Source organism: Gadus chalcogrammus, chromosome 21 (assembly GCF_026213295.1).
Source record: "Gadus chalcogrammus isolate NIFS_2021 chromosome 21, NIFS_Gcha_1.0, whole genome shotgun sequence".
Lineage (NCBI taxonomy): Eukaryota > Metazoa > Chordata > Actinopteri > Gadiformes > Gadidae > Gadus > Gadus chalcogrammus.
Genome location: NC_079432.1, coordinates 805,194 through 827,581, shown reverse-complemented (window position 1 = coordinate 827,581; position 22,388 = coordinate 805,194). Strand labels below are relative to the sequence as shown.

Genomic DNA, 22,388 nt, shown 5'->3' with positions numbered 1-22,388 from the left:
GGGGGCCCACAGTGGTGCCCGCCCCTGTGACGTCACGGGACGTTTCCGGGCCCTGGGAGGGGCCAACGCCTCTCAGCCTTCCCGATCACTGACGGATCCCTCGCCCGCTTGACAAGATCAGACGTTGGTCACGTGATCAGGGTTTTCCCGCACTTCGATGCACTCGATCTCCTCCCGCTCCCGCTCCCTCTCGCGCTCCCTCTCGCGCTCGCGCTCCTTCCGCTTGGCTCGCTTCTTCTTCTTGTGCCTCTTCTTGGACGGCGGGAAGAAGGTGAGGAAGACGGGCAGGATGACGAAGCAGTGCAGCACGGTGCAGCCGGCCGTCAGCAGGGAGCACTTGAACAGCGTGTAGGTCAGGTTGGAAGGCACAAACACCAGCGGCACCATCCCGATCACGAAGCAGGACGCGTTCTGCAGGATGGCCGCGCCGTGCTCCTCCAGCGCCAGCTTGATGCACTGCGTCCGCGTGTGCTCGGTGGCCAGGACGAAGGTGTACAGGTGCGGCGCACAGTGGTCCACGGCGAAGTTGAGAGTATAAATAAGGCACAGGATGGAGATGCCGTCCATGCCCACGTTCCACAGCGTCATCAGGCCCAGGACGCCCAGCTCCACCGAGGTAACGGTGAGGATCAGCCACAGGTTCCCCAGCGGGTTGATGACCAGGAAGAAGGTGAGGATGAGGATGGTGAGCACGCTGAACCCTGAGGTGAGGATGGGCGAGATGACGGAGGAGCTGTAGCGGTCCATGAACACGAAGGTGGGGTTGAAGGCGATGAACTTGATGCTGTTGATGAGCATCAGCGGTCGCAGCTTCTCCAGCAACTCCACCACCTCCTCGCGCTTCTTCTCCGCCGTCCGCGCCACCAGGTACATGCGCGAGGCGATGATGTCGTACTCGTCGCTCTCGCGGTTCTTGGAGAAGATGATGTCCTCCGTGAAGTGCTGGTACTCCGGGCTGCGCAGGAAGGAGCCCTTGAGGATGTGGATGAACTCGTTCTTGGTGGACGCGCTGACGTTGGCCACGCGCAGGTAGTGGTAGAAGTTGTCCATCCAGGAGATCTTGTTGAAGCCGTTGCTCAGCGTCTTCAGGTGCTCCTGCACCGTGGAGTTCCAGTACTCGATGGGCTCGTAGATGTAGAAGCCGATGACGGGGCTGTAGTTGCTGAAGTACTTCTGCTGCGTCAGCGCGTACGAGACGCTGGGCGAGTTGCTGGCCAGCAGGTTGACCACGTTGGAGCCGTCGCTGATCTGCAAACAGCCCATGAAGGAGAAGGAGGCGTAGATGAGGTACAGGATGACCACGAAGGGCTTGACGTAGGTGTTGGTGATCCACTCGGTGTAGTGCTCCCGCAGGAAGTGCTGGATGAAGTGGTTCTGGTAGGGAACGCTGTCGTGGTGCGTGGACAGGTCGTGGCCGTCGCTCATCATGGTCTTGAACCAGGTGGGCTGGCGGGCCAGGTACTCCACCGACGGGATCTTGCAGCAGAACACGCTGTGGTAGCGGTTCTGCTCCAGCTGGCCGGCGAACACCAGGCAGGAGCCGTAGAAGGAGAAGACGTAGAAGTAGTTGACCAGGACGGCCACGCACATGCTCTGGCAGAAGACCTTCACGGACTCGATGTTGGTGAAGGGGCTGGCGCCCATGCCGAAGGTGATGATGTAGAGCGAGCTGGTCATGGTGTAGCACACCATCACGTCGGCGAAGGCGTCGGCCACGCGCTCCTTGAAGGGCAGGTTCTCCCGGGTCCGCCGCCAGCCCGCCAGCAGCTCGAACACGCCTTTAGTCCCGTGACCTGGAACACGGGGAGGTCAGAGGTCAGAGGTCGTCAGGGGTTCCATGCACACTCGGAAGGAACGTTGTTGGATTATTTTACAGTGACCATATTAGGTCACGGTCATCAAAAGGTGTGACGGGACCTAAGAAAGAATAAAGGATGTAAAGTGTCTTCTCCCACGTTCAGTCCCTCGTGGCTAATTTGGAATGCCTAGCCGCTACAATGGTCACTGTAAAATAATCCAACCACGTTCCTTCAGAGTCTTCACAGAGAGGGGGGGGAGATTCAGAGACGGCCCTCTGGCATTGGGTCGGCTGGAGAGAGCGAATCAATGTGCTGCATGTAGCTCTACAATGACATGACATATTACTGACTTTTTAAAAAGTAGTCAATGTATGGGAAGGGCCATCGATCGGGGGGATGATGAAACGATGGCCCGAGGGAGGTCGATGTGAGCGGAGCTCTGCATTAGCCTGGCTGCTGGCCTGAGCCTCTGGTCAGAGCAGCACATCGTGGCAGACCGGACCGACGGAAAGGTACATCTAACCTACAATAGATGAGGTCTCTACTGGATTTCTGTTTCTGCAAGTTTCCAAGGATGTTCTGGGTTAAAGGGTGCATTTAACGTGTGTGTAAAGAGTTACCGGGATTAATCTACATGTCTCTCTGGGTTTGGACGTTGTCTGTAAAGATCGGGATGTGAGTTCACAACCCAACAAACTAACAGACAACTCACAACATTCAATTGTCAGAAGCAGAGTTCACATGTTTCCAGGCAGGGTATCCTTACACTGTTGTTAATTTCCTGGATGTACAAAGTTAATTAACTATAAAGGTAAGGGAAGGAAGTAGATAAGTTAATGAGTTAATCAACTCTAAAGGCCAATAAGTAGATTAGGCCAATATAACGAGTGGAAAGCTTTTAGTTGTATTAGGCTGTCAGCTGATTGGCAGAGAGAGAGAGGGAGACGTATGAAACGCATGCTTGGCTTTGTTCGTCAATGATCAATATTGCAACATTCAATGAAGCTACATTTTCTTTCCTTCATTTGGGAAAGTATAGAAAAGAGCAGCTGGTGATGGCAGAATGAAATGGAGAGAGACACACGCACACACACACACACACACACACACACACACACACACCGCCCCCTCGTACAGCAGAGTGTGTATGCGTGTTAGAGTGTATACTGTCTAACCCACTTAATGACCTGTCTCTGTACTGTCTAACCCCTACCTGCTCCTTAATGACCTGTCTCTGTACTGTCTAACCCCTACCTGCTCCTTAATGACCTGTCTCTGTACTGTCTAACCCCTACCTGCTCCTTAATGACCTGTCTCTGTACTGTCTAACCCCTACCTGCTCCTTAATGACCTCTCTCTGTACTTTCTAACCCCTACCTGCTCCTTAATGACCTGTCTCTGTACTGTCTAACCCCTACCTGTCTCTGTACTGTCTAACCCCTACCTGCTCCTCAATGACCTGTCTCAGTACTGTCTAACCCCTACCTGCTCCTTAATGACCTGTCTCTGTACTGTCTAACCCCTACCTGCTCCTTAATGACCTGTCTCTGTACTGTCTAACCCCTACCTGCTCCGTCTCTTTGGGTATCGGTGTGTTCCTCTACGGTAGACTCCTCGCTGTCCGTCAGTCTGATCGGGGCTCCCCCCCCCCCCCCCCCCCCCCCCCCCCCCCCCCCCCCCCCCCCGGAGAGGAACCCCTCCCAGGGAGCTTCTGAGGGTTGTTCCTTGTCGCCGCGGAGACGAGCACACTACTTGAGCTGTCATGATTCACCGTCCCCACGGAGACAGGCGTGCCGCTGAGCTGTCATCATTCAGCGTCGCCATGGAAACCAGCATGCTATTGAACTTTGATGATACGCCTTCGCCACCTTTGACCTCTGGGTACCCTCGGCGACCGTTACCATGGTGATCCCCCCCCCCCCCCCCCCCCCCCCCCCCCCCCGGAGAGGAACCCCTCCCAGGGAGCTTCTGAGGGTTGTTCCTTGTCGCCGCGGAGACGAGCACACTACTTGAGCTGTCATGATTCACCGTCCCCACGGAGACAGGCGTGCCGCTGAGCTGTCATCATTCAGCGTCGCCATGGAAACCAGCATGCTATTGAACTTTGATGATACGCCTTCACCACCTTTGACCTCTGGGTACCCTCGGCGACCGTTACCATGGTGATCCCCCAGCCCCCCCCCCCCTCCCGGCCCCCGGTCGCGGTGTCAGCCCGTTGCCACCGGAGACCGACGTGTCAGTTCCACTTTGAGTCTGAAGCCTTCCTCCCAGACCTTACTACGGTCACCGTCGTCAGGACAACCCTCGGCTACCGACCGACATGCTAACCACGTGCCTGGTTGTCATAGTAACGGACGTTGACGACCACGTGGCGCTGTGATCACGCTCGCAGGAAACACAGCCAGATAATTAGTGTACACACACACACACGTGCATACACATACGCACACCTGCACATACCTTCACACACACACACACACACACACATGCATACGCACACGTACACCTGCACATACCTTCACACACACACACACACACACACACACACACACACACACACACACACACACACACACACACACACACACACACCACACACCCCAACACACACACCCCTTCACAGACAGGGGTGTAAATCTCTGGTTTCATCACGATACGATATTACATCGATTCATTGGACAACGATACGATATTTGCCGATATCAAAAGTCTGCCGCGATACGATACGATACGATATGATTCAGGGGCATGCGATCGATATGAGATGATATCATATGCCCATTTAACACAACCTCTTACAATCACATCAACTCACATCAACTTAATTATAATTTCATCATTTTATTTCTTTGCTCTTCCGGATATTTAAAACAAAAACAATCCATTTTTAATACAAATAATAAAGTGCCACATAATTGCATTTAAGTGCCAAAGGTTTTTTATGGCTTAAATTAAAGAGCCTGTAATGATCTTTCATTTTGAACGTAGACCATTCCCAACCGATCTGTGTGGATAGTTTTCTTCTAAAAACAAAACATCCCTCGGAATCATCTTGGCTGATAAGATACGCCGTCCGTGTTGCCAGATTGGGCACATTTTTCAGCCCGATTTGGCTACTTTTAATCACGTTAGGCTGGAAAAACGGGACGTACGCCCAATCTGGCAACAAAAAACGAAACTAGACATCCTCGCGCTCACACATGTGCTCGCTGTTGCCTCATTTAACCGGTGAATGGATACGAGCGGCTTGGCGCTTTGCGCAGAAATAGTTTCAGAAACACCCGCGAAAGGAGATATATAATAATAAAAGCGTGTAATAGAGCGATATGCATCGATGTTTGGGCGTTGCATCGATGCAGCTGGATCGTTCGCCAATCAATCGATGTATCGATCTACATCGATGTAACGAAAACCCACCCCTTCTCACACACACACACACACACACACACACACACACACACACACACACACACACACACACACACACACACACACACACACACACACACACACACACACACACACACACACACACACACACACCCCCCCCCCCCCCTCCCGGACTCACCCATGGCGAAGAAGGGGACCCCCAGCAGCGTGGCGTTGAACTTCCCGTCGGAGATGACGAAGATGCCGGCGGCGGTGACGCTGGCGATGCAGATGGTCAGCACGCCCAGCAGCCCCAGGAAGGGCTTCCCCCGCAGGCAGTCGCGCATGGAGGAGGACACGGTGGCGGCCAGCAGCACCAGCACCAGGCTCACCAGCACCTCCCCCTTGGCCAGCACGCCGGTGCGGTGGAAGTCCCGCCACAGGCTCCCTGAGGTGAGCGACTGCACCTGCAGCTGGTCGGTGGCGTGGGGGGGGCGCAGGCGGGCCAGGCGCCGCACCAGGGCGCAGAACTCGCTCTCCCAGCGCTCGGCGATGGCGTCCTGCACGGGCGGGCCATGGTTGCGGAGGTAGTAGGTGATCTGGACGGCGCGCGCAAACTTCACCTGCTGGTCGCGGCTGTTGGGCGAGAAGGACACGCCCCCCAGCTGGTGGGCGATGAAGGACACGCGGCCGGTCTGCGCGGGGGGGGAAGGGGGCGGGGTTAGTGGCGGTACAACAATCCAGCAGAACACCTGAACCTCACCTGAGAAGGACCTGCCGGCTCCTCCTCACTCCCACCTCTCCTCGCACTCCTCTTCTCCTCTACTCTTTGAAACAGACGACACCGTTAGCTGTAGCTAGCCGCAGCTGAGGCTAGCAGCTATTAAGCTAGCACGCCGCTGAGGCTAGCTGCTATTTAGCTAGCCCATCGGGTGCGCTACGATAGCAGCGCTAAAGCAGTCAAGTAAGATTTTGAGGAGTGATGTCATGGTTTTAATGATGACATTTTTTAATGATGTCGTGTTTTTAATGATGTCATGGTTTGAGGACTAATGTCATGGTTTTAACGATGTCATGGTTTTACTGATGTCATGGTTTGAGGAGTGATGGTTTTAATGATGTCATGGTTTGAGGAGTGAGGTCGTTGTTTTAATGATGTCATGGTTTGAGGAGTGAGGTCGTTGTTTTAATGATGTCATGGTTTATATGATTTCATGGTTTTCATGAAAGTTTTGAGAAGTGATGCCTTCAATGTGTCCTCCTGCATTGAGGGGGGTGTGGGGGTTTTTGAGCAGGTGTTCCCACACAGTGAGGAGCAGTAGAAGCGGTAGGATGTTATGCAGGATCGGTATAATGAGGTCGTCTCATCAGCAGAGCATCTGTCTCCTCACAAGAGGAGGTCCTGACGTCTGATTCTCCTCCTCCTCTCTGCCACCTCTCCTCAGTCCTCGTTCAGCATAGAGAAATATCTCAGGTTGCACTAGCAGTGAAACTTGGTGGCTGGGAGTTGTAGTTCAGAGGTAGTTGTTGTTGTTGTAGTCCTGCTACAGCTGCTGCTCTTTGAGCTACTCCTATAGATAGTTTATGAGAGGTCCTTATACTTGTTTTATTTTTTGTCATTTTTTATGCTTTATTATAGAGAGAGATGGAGAGGAAGCTATGGGGGAGACAGAGGGGAGGGTATGGGAGACAGAGGGGAGGTAGGGGAGACAGAGGGGAGGGTATGGGAGACAGAGGGGAGGGTAGGGGAGACAGAGGGGAGGGTAGGGGAGACAGAGGGGAGGGTATGGGAGACAGAGGGGAGGGTAGGGGAGACAGAGGGGAGGGTATGGGAGACAGAGGGGAGGGTATGGGAGACAGAGGGGAGGGTATGGGGGAAAGAGGGGAGGGTATGGGAGACAGAGGGGAGGGTATGGGGGACAGAGGGGAGGGTATGGGAGAGAGAGGGGAGGGTATGGGGGACAGAGGGGAGGACATCCACCAAACGATCACGGGCAGGTTTGAACCCGGGTTGCTGCGTTCAGGACGGTGCCTTCATGGTTTGCTCTTTAACCCGGGTTGCTGCGTTCAGGACGGTGCCTCCATGGTTTGCTCTTTAACCCGGGTTGCTGCGTTCAGGACGGTGCCTTCATGGTTTGCTCTTTAACCCGGGTTGCTGCGTTCAGGACGGTGCCTTCATGGTTTGCTCTTTAACCCGGGTTGCTGCGTTCAGGACGGTGCCTACATGGTTTGCTCTTTAACCCGGGTTGCTGCGTTCAGGACGGTGCCTTCATGGTTTGCTCTTTAACCCGGGTTGCTGCGTTCAGGACGGTGCCTACATGGTTTGCTCTTTAACCCGGGACGCCACCAGGTCTTTTCTGATCAAATGCTATTTTATACAAGTGGTTACAGGTGAACAGGTGTAACGTCACCTGTGTCCGCAAAAGACTCAAGACTCACTTGTTCCGACTCTGAACCAGACTAGACTCTGCATAGCCTCCCCCCGTTTGTCTTTCTTCTGACAAATGTAATCTGTGCTCTAAACGTACAATGAAAATGTACTCGTGTCATTAAGGTCACGCAGGTAAAGCTTCTGAGGGAGACTCTAACCTCGACTTCAGGAAAGTTCAGTAAAGTTTGTTCTACTTCTCCCGCGAGGCGTCTGTCCTCGCGCTAACACCATGCTAACGTCCCGGCTAACCTCCCGGGAAGCGTCTGTCCTCGCGCTAACACCATGCTAACGTCCAGGCTAACCTCCCGCGAAGCGTCTGTCCTCGCGCTAACACCCTGCTAACGTCCAGGCTAACCTCCCGCGTAGCGTCTGTCCTCTCGCTAACACCATGCTAACATCCAGGCTAACCTCCCGGGAAGCGTCTGTCCTCGCGCTAACACCATGCTAACGTCCAGGCTAACCTCCCGCGAGGCGTCTGTCCTCGCGCTAACACCATGCTAACGTCCAGGCTAACCTCCCGCGAGGCGTCTGTCCTCGCGCTAACACCATGCTAACGTCCAGGCTAACCTCCCGGGAAGCGTCTGTCCTCGCGCTAACACCATGCTAACGTCCAGGCTAACCTCCCGGGAAGCGCTTGGCTGACGTCAAGGCTGATGCCACACTATTGCCATGCTAACACCCAGGCTTATGCTAGGCTATAATGAGAGTTACATTGGGCTAATGTGGAGCTAACTCTGGATGGTTCAGGCTGCGTTTGTGTGTCTTTGTCTGGCGCACACAACACAACGCAGCTGTGTGAATGTATTGTTTCCGAGCAGAGTGTTTGTAACGTAATCGTCGGTAATTGCTCGGGGATCTCAGACGGCTCAGGCTCTCGTTGCCGTCGTGTAATTGGTTGAATCTCAGATTAATCTAAAGGACTTTCACAATGAGCTCTCATCGTGGACTGGCTAAAAATCACAGCAGCTGGAAGACCTTAGTTCTCAAATTTAAATAATGCCGTTAGACCGTTAGCCGCCCACTAGCTGATGGGTTCCTCATCATCTCATCGTTGGCGCTAAATTAACTAAATGTGTAAGAATCGACATGGTACAGTACATACATAGTAAACAGTACAGCACACTTAAAGTATCTAACTAGTGTATGTTATATAATGGTTTAAGAGTTACAAAGGGATAAAATGTAGTTGCAGATAAGATATTCACCTTGATCAACTGTAAAACATCAGAAGTTGGCAATTAGCAATGCTCCAATGTTAACATTACATGCTATACATGCTAAATACACACAGACGCTAATCGGAGGAGATTTCGTGCACCGCTTGCTAAATCACTCAACGGTCGTGACTCATTCACATTCTCGTCCTCCAATAGGGTGCCTCCGTCTCCCGTTGTCACGGAGATGAGGCTCTGCCAATAGGGTTATGATTTATGAGGTCATAAAGCACGCCGCGACCTCCGCGTGACTTTGCTGAACTGCCTGGTGACGTCCAATCACGGTCAACCCTTACCCCCCCCCTCCCATCCCCACCCACCTGACCACATGGTATATAAATATACAAGTACTTCTGTAATACTTAAAATTGCTCTATAAATACACTTCTATGAATATTTGTTGGCAATGGTGAAGCATATTCTGGGATACGCGGTGCCAAGCACTATCTTAATGAACTTCCTTGCTGTGCTCATATTTGGGTTAATATTGTTCTGATGTATGGCTACCCTGCTGTGAGATGATATATTGGTATGCTACAGTGCTAGCATAAGATGGCGTCATCAAGCTAACTCAGTCCTACTCAGCACAGTATATCCATACACAGTGTATATGTAATGTAACCTAAAACACAGTTTAAAGTGTCTGACTGAGGTTTAATACCGTGTTTAGGTTTAAGTACTTTATGAATGAAATTAAAGTATGGCTTATTGGCTTTATAGCGTGAGAGCAGAGGCTTAGTTATCAAATAAGGCCCCTCTGGTATTTCTCTGGCCGTTATTTTGAATTACACTCAAACTGAATTGAATGAGATTTGAATGCTGTAGGGTATCATGAAACTAAATCATTATGTTGCGTTTGTGTCTATATATTTCAAAGGATACCTGAAAGTCTGGTGGACAGTGTCTCTGTGAATGGTGACAGAGTTTAAGTTGTAGCTCCATTATGAAATTAAATTGAAGATATATTTGTATTAATATAGTGGCTGTGTGCTTTGCTTCTGGGTATTATATCCAAAACACATTTATGAAAGGACTAGTAAAGAGATTAGACAACGAGAGATAGAGAAGACAAACTACAAGAGATAGATAGAGATGACAAACTAATAGACACGAAGAACCCAAACTACTAGTGATAGAGATGAGAAAATACTAAAGAAAGAGATGAAAGACAACTAGAGATAGAGATGACAAACAACTAGAGATAGAGATGACAAACAACTAGAGATAGAGGTGACAAACTACTAGAGATAGAGATGACAAACTACTAGAGATAGAGGTGACAAACTACTAGAGATAGAGATGACAAACTACTAGAGATAGAGGTGACAAACTACTAGAGATAGAGATGAAAGACAACTAGAGATAGAGATGACAAACTACTAGAGATAGAGATGAAAGACAACTAGAGATAGAGATGACAAACTACTAGAGATAGAGGTGACAAACTACTAGAGATAGAGATGACAAACTACTAGAGATAGAGATGACAAACTACTAGAGATAGAGGTGACAAACTACTAGAGATAGAGATGACAAACTACTAGAGATAGAGATGACAAACTACTAGAGATAGAGGTGACAAACTACTAGAGATAGAGGTGACAAACTACTAGAGATAGAGATGACAAACTACTAGAGATAGAGATGACAAACTACTAGAGATAGAGATGACAAACTACTAGAGATAGAGGTGACAAACTACTAGAGATAGAGATGACAAACTACTAGAGATAGAGGTGACAAACTACTAGAGATAGAGGTGACAAACTACTAGAGATAGAGGTGACAAACTACTAGAGAGATAAAGGTGACAAACTACCATAGAGATGACAAACCAGAGATAGATACTGATGACAAACTACCAGAAATAGAGATGGCAAACTACTAGAGAGAAAGAAGACAAACTACCAGAGATAGAAAGACAAACTACTAGAGATATAGATGGCAAACTACCAGAGATAAAGAGGACATACCAGAGTTAGAGCTGACAAACTACCAGAGATAGAAAAGCTAACTACTGGAGATGGAGATGACAGCTACACTATGTTATATTTAAATGGCTTCTCCCCATCCTTTCACTATCTGCACATTAACTAGTAAAGTACTACACAGTACACACGGGAGTACTCATCTCTGCTCATTAAAATAAACGTAAAGTGACGTGTGTGTTATAAAATATAAAACATGAACTCACAACCTTCTCTGTACTGCAGTACAACTTTGATCTGCGGCTCACAGACCAACAAACCAACCTTATCTCTAGACCGTTATGTTCCGAACAGACCATGACATTATTCATCATGAGAGAGGGAGAAAGAGAGAGAGCAAGATGTTCTATCGCTTCTCCAGTTCGGTTTAAACGGCGGAGAATGAGCCCCCCCCCGCCCCCACTGCGCCAGCCTCACACGGAGTCCCGCTGGAGACTCGCTGCATGGGGCCCTCAGTCTCTCCCCCCCCCCCCCTCACCCCGCTCGCTCCCCCCGGTTGTTTAAGAACAAACCGACCGACCGTTCCATAACCCCCGCAAGGACCGCTCTGGTGCTGCAGCCAAGACACACACACACACACACACACACACACACACACACACACACACACACACACACACACACACACACACACACACACACACACACACACACACACACACACACACAAACACGACCCCCGTTCATTCACAACGACAGCCCTAGCCAACCGCTGCAGCAGCAGCAGGAGCATTTCTCTCATTATTCACTCACTCACTCACTCCCGCGTTCGCGACGGCGGTGACGTCAGCCAGACGGTTGGAATAAAAAAAAAAGCCTCTTTAACGTGTTAGCGTGCGGCCCGCGCGACGCCGCCGGTTTAACCGGGTGCAGAGCGGGGTACGGGTACAGTGTCGGCGCTAAGGGGGGGCATTTGGGGGCCGTGCCCCCCCTAGCGGTCATTAATGCCCCTCCTACCACAGGTCATTATTTTATTTACTTTCCCGATAATGACCGGCGTTCTATACATTATCCCTTATATTACACGGGTCTTCTTAATGCTGTGGAAATCGCAAGGTCCAGTTTTAGAACGCGGCAATTTAACTATTTATCTTCAGCCAATCACAGCACAGAACAACTTGTACGTCACGGCCTTACTCTCCCGGTACCGTACTGTCCACTCCAGCATAAAAATATCAGATTGAAATATCCGATATCCGAAGAATGACAAAACACAGTAACTCTAGCCTACTCTCAAGCAAAATAAAAATAAAACTAATTGCAAACCTAACTAATTGCAAACCTAACTAATCTAACCTAACCTACGCAAATAATGCTGTTGCGGTTCTCAGCTGTGCCAGAGCGTTCACAGTTGCTAGGGAAAGCACCTAGCGTCGCAGCCCGTTGCAGCGAGTTGCAGCCAGTGTGAACGGCCCAGTTTTAGAACGTCGCAGCCCGTCTCGTCGCAAGGAGTCGCAAGGAGTTGCGAGTTGCAAGCCGTTGCAAGGTGAATCTTTGGTCTGAACTGGGCTTAAAGCTTATATGTTGTCAGGGGTGTTTTTGATTATTGTGGAGGCGCTTCTCTAGGTTTATAAACAGTGCCAGGCCTATTTAATGTTTTTTTGGAGGTTCATAAACTGTTGATGTGAATAAACTATTTATGACATAGCAGAGGTGGTTAAACTCCATTTATTTGCGTTTATCATCCACGACAGCCCTCCCCCTTTTTTTGCGTTAAAATATCTCACAAAAGGCAGTGCCCCCCCCGCTGGCGACCCATGCCCCTCCAGTAGATCTGCTCTGGAGCCGACTCTGTACGGGTACCGTCTCCCTCTCGGTGGTCGTCCTCACCTTGAGCGTGGTGTTGGGGTATCCGAGCGGCACCTTGTGCACCGAGCTGTTGGCCAGCACCGCAGACCGGATGTCCTCCAGCACCGTGACGATGTCGTCCCGTAGGCAGCTCTTGTCCCGGTGGCTGAGCACGCACAGGTGGGCGAAGGTGTAGTTGAAGCCCTTATAGTTGACCTGCAGATCCAGCACCTGCTGGTGCACGAGCAGCACCTCCCGGGCCAACTCCAGCACGTTGCCCCCGGCCCGGGCCAGCAGGATGAGCCGGCCGTAGCGCCCCGGGGTGTGCAGGTCCGAGTACAGCTTGTGCTTGGACTGGTCGATGGGGAACAGGCTGTTGGCCAGGCTGCGCTCGATCTTGGCCAGGCTGTGGGTGGGCGCCACGAGCGCCTCCAGGTCGGTCTCGGGCTCGAAGCGGCTGAGCACCGTGAAGCCGAAGATGATGGTGAGCACGGCGGGCACGGTGAGGAAGAACACGGGGTGCCTGCTGACGAACAGGCCGAGCCAGTAGAATGACGCCTTCAGCCCTCTGTGGAGGACCTGCCGCAGCATTCTCCTCCGACCGAGCATCCACGCGCCTCATCCGCCTCGCGCCGAGCCAACACACACGCAGACACGCACGCGCACAGCAGCCGCTACGTGCACACATGCGCGCGCGCACACACGCACACACGCATGCCGCTACACCTGGAACACAGCAATGCAGCAATTCGCGGAGGAAAGATGGACGCACGCGACGGACGGAGGGGTTTGATGCGGCGTCAGTCGACGGGAGCGGACCGTGTGAGGCTCGCGACGGGCCATCCCGCCTCCGGTACTCCCGCTGCTGCCGCCTCGCGACGCTGGGCTCTGCATGCGTGCGTCGGCTCGCCTCCACACTGGTGCACACGCGCAGCCACACTCGCGGTACCACGACTGGTTTCTGTGTTTAACCGAGTCCATGTGGTGGGAGGAGACAGGGGGGGGGGGGAGGGATCGGGAGGAGGGGGAGGAGGAGGTGGCTGCTGGTTATTTTTGGTCCAGCGCTCGTGCAGCGGCGGGAGAGTTGTGAAATATTCCCGCGCTGCAGGATGGCGGGATGGAGTTGGCGGGGATCCGCATCATGAATGGATGACAGATCTCACCGGACGACCCGACTCGGTACCTGCTGCGCGAGGACTGTACCGGACCGGTGTAGGGGATGATGTGTTCTCAAGGGGACGCGCACAGCCCGCGGACACGGCTAAGCCCTTAGCCCCCCCCCCCCTCCCCTCTGTCATTGAGTGTTTGCTGATAAAGTGTTTTATGTAGCCCCGCGAGACGTGGACGCTCAATGTCATGTGATGACGGGGTGTTTTCATCCAGCAGATGTTCCCGCCCCCTGGAGGCAGGCGGGGGGGGGAAGAGGAGGGAGGAGTGGACAGAAGGGAGGAGGATTAGGGAAGATGGATGAGGAGGAGATGGAGGAGAGGAGAGGAGATTCAGGAGAGGAGATGGAGGAGGAGGAGAGGAGAGGAGAGGAGAGGAGGAGAGGAGGAGAGGAGATGGAGGAGGAGGAGATGGAGGAGGAGAGGAGGAGAGGAGATGGAGAGGAGATGGAGGAGGAGGAGAGGAGGAGAGGAGAGGAGAGGAGGAGGAGGAGGAGAGGAGATGGAGGAGAGGAGATGGAGGAGGAGAGGAGAGGAGAGGAGATGGAGAGGAGGAGAGGAGAGGAGAGGAGATGGAGGAGGAGGAGGAGAGGAGGAGAGGAGAGGAGATGGAGAGGAGAGGAGAGGAGAGGAGAGGAGAGGAGGAGGTGAGGAGGAGGTGAGGAGAGGAGGGAGAGGAGGGAGGAGGAGGAGAGGAGATGGAGGAGGAGGTGAGGAGAGGAGGGAGAGGAGGGAGGAGGAGGAGAGGAGATGGAGGAGGAGGTGAGGAGAGGAGATGGAGGAGGAGGAGGAGAGGAGGAGAGGAGAGGAGATGGAGAGAGGAGAGGAGGGAGAGGAGGGAGGAGGAGGAGAGGAGATGGAGGAGGAGGTGAGGAGATGGAGGAGGAGGAGAGGAGATGGAGGAGAGGAGGAGAGGAGATGGAGGAGGTGAGGAGAAGAGGAGGAGGAGGAGAGGAGGAGGGGAGGAGGAGAGGAGAAGAGAAGAGTATTCACGAGCCCTGTAGAGGGATGCCATAAGTTGAATGTAAAGTGTGCTTCAGTCTAAGTCCTCTCTTGACATTGAGTGTGAAACACACTTCACCCTCCACAGTGACAGCTAAAAATAGGGAATTAGAAAAGCAGAAGGTTAATATCTAAACTAATGCTAAAAATACCTATTAAAGACATTATAGCCTTTATTGGCTAAACAATATACTTGTGAATTAATGTATACGTTAAAAGTAATAATAATTAACAGTGCTCAACAATATTAAATGTAAAAATACTCAAAAACCCAACAGCCACCAACTACAGCTTAGGTTTAAAATAGAGAGGAAAATATACAATTTCTTTATATTATTTTTATTTGTATTTCATATCATATATATATATATATATATATATATATATATATATATATATATATATCATATATATATATATATATAATTAAATAATTGGGTTTTTGTCAATACCCAAAGAATACTACTACCAATATGAATAACGTCCCCCCTCTGTTAAAGGTCCAGCATAACTATCAGACACACGCGCTATGATATGAACCCATCCAGCTGCAACATGTTCTGAGACGAGGCTCCACTACTCTGAACCCGTGAGTCATGTGATGATGTAAGGTGGGCGTGTCCTCTGAACCCGTGAGTCATGTGATGATCTAATGTGGGCGTGTCCTCTGGGCTGAGACCTCAGTGTTCTTCTGCATCGTGACAACATGACCTCCTCACAGACTCCCGTTATCACTCTCATTTAGACTCTGAATGCACGCCAAGGCACGCCTTCAGCAGATCCTACTGATCTAGAACATAGAGCTCTGATTCAGCATCATAGAGCTCTGTCTCCTACTGATCTAGCTCTATAGAGCGCTGATCTAGAACATAGAGCTCTGATTCAGCATCATAGAGCTGTCTCCTACTGATCTAGCTCTATAGAGCGCTGATCTAGAATTTAGAGCTCTGATTCAGCATCATAGAGCTGTCTCCTACTGATCTAGCTCTATAGAGCGCTGATCTAGAACTTAGAGCTCTTATTCAGCATCATAGAGCTGTCTCCTACTGATCTAGCTCTATAGAGCGCTGATCTAGAACTTAGAGCTCTGATTCAGCATCATAGAGCTCTGTCTCCTACTGATATAGCTCTATAGAGCGCTGATCTAGAACATAGAGCTCTGATTCAGCATCATAGAGCTCTGTCTCCTACTGATATAGCTCTATAGAGTGCTGATCTAGTACCATCAGATTTAGCACCATAGAGCTGTCTCCTACTGATCTAGCTCTATAGAGCTATCTCATACTGATCTAGAACCATAGAGCTCAGATTTAGCACCATAGATCTGTCTCCCTCTCATCTAGCACAGTTTAGGCTGCTATAACTGATAGACGGACAGACTGAGCTGTGATGAAGACCAGACTGCTACTGTGATAAAGGAAAGTCTTTCACTGTGATGGAGAACACACTCTCACTGTGATAAAGGAAAGTCTTTCACTGTGATGGAGAACACACTCTCACTGTGATAAAGGAAAGTCTTTCACTGTGATGGAGAACACACTCTCACTGTGATAAAGGAAAGTCTTTCACTGTGATGGAGAACACACTCTCACTGTGATAAAGGAAAGTCTTTCACTGTGATGGAGAACACACTCTCACTGTGATAAAGGAAAGTCTTTCACTGTGATGGAGAACACACTCTCACTGTGATAAAGGAAAGTATTTCACTGTGATGGAGAACACACTCTCACTGTGATAAAGGAAAGTCTTTCACTGTGATGGAGAACACACTCTCACTGTGATAAAGGAAAGTCTTTCACTGTGATGGAGAACACACTCTCACTGTGATAAAGGAAAGTCTTTCACTGTGATGGAGAACACACTCTCACTGTGATAAAGGAAAGTCTTTCACTGTGATGGAGAACACACTCTCACTGTGATAAAGGAAAGTCTTTCACTGTGATGGAGAACACACTCTCACTGTGATAAAGGAAAGTCTTTCACTGTGATGGAGAACACACTCTCACTGTGATAAAGGAAAGTCTTTCACTGTGATGGAGAACACACTCTCACTGTGATAAAGGAAAGTCTTTCACTGTGATGGAGAACACACTCTCACTGTGATAAAGGAAAGTCTTTCACTGTGATGGAGAACACACTCTCACTGTGATAAAGGAAAGTCTTTCACTGTGACGGAGAACACACTCTCACTGTGATAAAGCGCTGACTGTGACCCATAAAGGACAGACTGAGCTGTGATGAAGACCAGACTCTACTAATTAGCTTTGAAGCTTAGGAGCTGAGGTGTGTGTGCGCTCTGAATTTTGCTCATAACCCACATTCCTTAATCACTTTGAACGACTGTGTGTGTGTGTGTGTGTGTGTGTGTGTGTGTGTGTGTGTGTGTGTGTGTGTGTGTGTGTGTGTGTGTGTGTGTGTGTGTGTGTGTGTGTGTGTGTGTGTGTGTGTGTGTGTGTGGGGGGTGTGTGGGGGGGGGGGGTAAACAATAAAAGTACTGGAACAAGACGAAGGGAAAATGACCCATTTCCTGACAGTTCTAAACTTAGATAACTGATGCAGTGTTTTTTTAATCCTTTGGTTTCTATAAATACGAGCCGGGTGTGATATGTAATTCTCCTTTATTTGTTGCTTTCAGAATAAAAACCCTCCGTCTGAATCTGTCTCTCATGCTCTGTCTCTCGCTCTGTCTTCCTCTGTCTCTGTCTCTCTCTGTTGTCTCTCTCTCTCTCTCTCTCTCTCTCTCTCTCTCTCTCTCTCTCTCTCTCTCTCTCTCTCTCTCTCTCTCTCTCTCTCTCTCTCTCTCTCTCTCTCTCTCTCTCTCTCTCGTCCAGATAATGCCTAGCTTTCCAACCCTCGTTCGTAGACAGACCACTAGGGAACCGGGGGCTTAATTATCTATAGTGTTACGCTGATGTTAGCCCAATGTTAGCCAAATGTTAGCTCAAGGTTAGGTTGATGTTAGCTTGTTGTAAGTTTAATGTAAGCTCAGTGTTCGCTCAATATTAGCTTAAGATTTAATTATGGTTTGCCTAATTTTAGCATATTGTTGGTTCAGTATTAATTTAAGGTTCGATCAGTATTTGCCCAAGGTTTGTATTATCAAATGCGGAGACGAAAAAGTAGAAATTTCCAGAATCTGATGTGCATGACCAGAGTCTTCCACAAGCCCGGTTCAGCAGCGCAGCAGAATCACAGAAGAGTCGGCTTAGGAAAATAGTGACCACTGCAGGCAAGCTGGTGGCTACTAATTTAAATAATCCGGAACACACCTTCAGAGAAAAAGTTCTGAGTAAAGAAGACAACATTTTAGCAAATACAAAACACCCATTTTCACCACCTTTGAACTATTACCCTCAGGTGGCTGGTGTCGATACCCAGCCCTCTCCAATATAGGACAAAACACTGATTCATTCCACAATCCATCAGCTTTTCAAACCGCCATCTAAAAATAAGGTTTTAATTCCCCTGCTCAGCGGGTTTGACCAGGGAACACAATAGCCTACTGTCTTACATGACATGTTTTTTACCCATTATATTTATTTATTCTGATGGCATGTGAAATACTTGCCACTATGCACTTGCGATCTGTTGCCAGGGGATTGTGTGTTGGTGTCAGCCTGTCACAAGTCTAATGTCCTTATGTGTGTCCTTGTATTGCCTGGGAAATATGATTTTGGGGTCTTGAAAGTGGTTTGTTTTTTGATGTTGTTGTCTTGGTTAACGGTCATGTGTCTCTATCTCATTCACTGAGAGAAGATTTCCCCAAGGGGTTAATAAATCAGAGAGCACTCACACTAGGCCATCTGTACTGTGCCCAAGTCCGTTACACACCTGTACTGTGCTCAAGTCTAGATCCCTTGACTAGTTTAGGCACAATTACAATTAGGGCATTTAGCAGACGCTTTTATCCAAAGCGACTGACATCTGTTAATACACACATAGACACACCGACGGCAGAGTCCACCATGCAAGGCGACAGCCAGCTCGTCAGGAGCAATTAGGGTTAAGTGTCTTGCTCAGGGACACATCAACACTCAGCTAGGAGGAGCTGGGGATCGAACTAGCAACCTTATACTAAGCACGCCAACCGTACTGAAGTCCACTTCAATTCTGTGGCTTGAGCACACTTGGGAGAGGTTTGCTCAGGCCACGGTACAGATGCTAATGAGTCGACACGCGCACACGCACTGCTACGCAACCTGAGCTGGATGAAGTATAGTCCATGCGACCCTTCCATCCCATTAAACAATAGTGGTGCGATAGTGACGAAATACCCCGTTCGTCACAGCCCGGGCTTTCTGGGTTCACTGGAGAAGGCGGTCTAGAGCTCTTTAGAATAATTTGCACACTCCCGAATGTTTTTATGTTTAACTAACATATACACATATCTTTATTTTGCTGACCACTTGTTTTTTCTCCAGGTCAGTTCCGCTGCGTCTCTCTCGTAGATCGCACCATCTTTCAACGTCTTTGTTTAATACGACTGCATCACCTTCTCTCACATGATCAGCATTTCGCGTACTTCCCTTTCTCTCAAGTTAGAAGTTAGCTGCTCATGATCATATCGCTGCGTTGTCTCTGTTGTGACAGCGCATCAACACCACTACCCAAGCCCCCCCCCCCCCCCGGAACCGCAGAGACGTCGCATCTACAACAGAATGGAACCCAATCAACCGCCAATGTGTGCAGGGCCCGGGAGGGTTAATCAGGGTTCTAGCTCAAGCGGGGAGTTTAAACGTGCGCACCGTGATGAGAAAAAGGCGTGGATAAAACAGCCTATTTGGCAGTGTCAAAACGCTCAGTGAGAGAGGGCTGTATCCGAGTAGAACGGCTCCAAATAAGCAACTAAGTCAGTAAAGTGTCCACTGTGTTCTCTGTGTTGTTCTACAAAGCAGCGGACGCCTGGTGGCGACGTATTACGACACGATGATGTACGTACAAGAGGCAACCATACTCAGGCCCAGTTGAGATGGCCTAGTGTGAGCACAGGCCAGCGCACAGCGGGGTGGGGGGGGGGGGGGGGATCGTACCTGAGCACGGTACAGGTGTGAAACGGACTTGGGCACGGTACAGATGGCCTGGTGTGAGCGCGCCCTCAGTGTTAGCTCAGTGCAAGTCTAACTTTAGCTCAGTGTTATCTTAATGAGCGTAGCATGTTTCGGTGACTAAGCTCTCCATTGTGCTGATGAAGGATTCTTCAGTGCGGACCACTTAACCCCGACCACTTAATCCCTCATCAATCCCTGACCTCAGGCGTAAAAGCTTTTCGTTTCGCCTCTGCCCGTTAGAGAGTGACGTGTGTAAAATGAGGGTATAAGGATGGAATACATTGAAATAATGTCTGTAATGTGTGATGCTTGGGTTATTATCTGGTGTGCTGCAGGCAGGACGTGCTGGCCATCGCCCCCACCCTCAAGGACTCGTTTGTTACTTATTGTTGTCTGTACTGTTTTTATTTTTGCTCATACTGCAGTGTATCTCGTGCTGCTGGATGATGAGCTTTTGTCCTTCCAACGCTAGAACCTAGGACCTGTACAGGGTGATAAATGATATACTAGAGAGTGCTCTCACCTTGAGTCAGCCTCTAATGATGAACGTTCATCTTGAGGCAGCCTCCAATGATGGACTAAGAACTCTTTTGAATTACTGAGTCAGCCTCTAATTAAACAACTGGATAACCTTGGGGCAGCTTCTATGTTTATGACTTCATTAGGGCTAATATCAGAAAGGTTTGGACTAAATATCACCAGCACATGAACTTTCCATCCTGTGGTGAATCAGACTATGCGTGAGTTAGGGTTTGTCCATGTGTGGGTTAGGGTTTGTCTAGGTAAGGTTAAGGGTTGGTCTATGTTTGGGTTAGTCCATGTGTGGGTTAGGGTTTGTCTATGTAAGGTTAAGGGTTGGTCTATGTTTGGGTTAGTCCATGTGTGGGTTAGGTTTAGTCCATGTGTGGGGGTTAACTTCAGTTAGGGGAGTTCTGTCCTGTGATTGGCTGCCCAGTGTGTCAGTCGGAACACGTTCAGTAGATATTCATTCAGACGTTCAGTGTCCCTCCTCCAGACTGACGGAGTGGGATGGTAGAGCCTCCATCAGCTCCACCTGAATTAATGATCACACTGAGGTGGAGATAGAAGGTGGAGGGGGGAGTGTAGGTGTGTGTGTGGGGGTGTATGTGTGTGTCTGTGTGTGAGTCTTTGTGTTTAGGTACGTGTGTGTGTGTGTGTGTGGGGTAAGGTGTGTAAGTGTGTGTGTCTGTGTATGTTAATGTGTGAAGGCTTAGGTGTGTGTGGTGGCTCATTATATTTTGTGCCTCTTTAGTTATGGTTGAGCCTCGTTAACTCAGTTACGGTGACACGGCTCTTCTCAACACGCACGCACGCACGCACGCACGCACGCACGCACGCACGCACGCACGCACGCACGCACGCACGCACGCACGGAGACGCATGTATAGACACAGGTTGGGGAGTCACACACTGATGGCCAACAACACTCACACAAACACAAACTCACGTGCACACACACACACTCACACAAACACACACACAAGCAAACAAACATTTACACAGACAAAGTGAACTGCTGGTGTCATCCTGATAGTTTTCATATTCCGTCTTCCTATTCGAGTGTCCCGGTTCTGTGACCGTCCTCCCTGCTGGCTGTCTGGCTGTCAGCCTCTCCTCGCCTCCCTGCTACCCTGCTGCTACACCCCCCGGGCGGCCTGGATCAGACGCCCCGGGGCACTGGCTCAGTGCTAACACCAGGCTAGCAACGGGCTAGCACCGGGCTAGCACTGGGCTAGCAACGGGCTAGCAGCGGGCTAGCACCGGTTAGCACCGTCTAGCAGCGGGTTAGCACCTGGCTAGCAGCGGGCCAGCAGCAGGCTAGCACCGGGCTAGCAGCGGGCCAGCAGCAGGCTAGCACCGAGCTAGCAGCGGACTAGCAGGAAGGTTTCTGTTGCATCGAGGCGTCACCGTAACAACGTTTGACTAACAGGCAATCTCTCCCTGGTAACGGCCTCTGGGGGCCTCGGTCCTGGAGATATATTTACATATATATAAATATATTTATAGACTCATATACATGATGTTCACCTCATTCTGTGAATTATTCACGGTTTCTCCAGCACTCAGCACTTTACCCATCAACACTTCTGTTCCCTACAGCCCTGAGGGAGAGCTGCTCCTTCTCTTTTTCTCCTCCTCTTCATGCCGCTTCTCCCACTGCTTCTCCTCCTACACCTGCTCCTTCTCCCACTGCTCCTCCCCATCTTCCTCCTCCTGCTCATCCTCCTACTCATCCCCCTGCTCCTTCTTCTTCTGCTCCTCCTCCTCCTGCTTATTCTACTCCTCCTCCTCCTCTTCCGTCTTCTCCTTCTCCTCCTGCTCCACTTCTACCTCCTTCTTCACCTCCTCCCGCTTCTTCTCCTCCTCGTCCTCCTCCTTCTCGTCCTCCTCCTCCTCCTCGTCCTCCTCGTTCTCCTCCTCTCCTACTCCTCCTCCTCCTCCTGCTCCTCCACCTCCTCCTTCACTTCCTCCTCCTCCTCCTCCTCCTCCTCCTCCTTCTTCCCAGACATTACGAGGTAAAGCGTGGTCATGGCCCTAAACAGAACAGGGCTGGTGGTGTTG

At 50.2% G+C, this 22,388-nt stretch overlaps 1 protein-coding gene across 1 annotated transcript; it reads right to left on the bottom strand.

Moving 5' to 3' along the window:
- ptchd4 (patched domain containing 4) lies at positions 1–13,180 on the bottom strand. Its single transcript, XM_056581654.1, has 3 exons — positions 12,632–13,180; positions 5,368–5,863; positions 1–1,793 (listed from the first exon to the last, which is right to left on the bottom strand). The coding sequence occupies exons 1-3, from the start codon at positions 13,178–13,180 to the stop codon at positions 118–120; spliced, it is 2,721 nt and encodes a 906-aa protein (XP_056437629.1). The 3' UTR covers positions 1–117.
- Between the last annotated feature and the right edge of the window lie 9,208 nt (positions 13,181–22,388).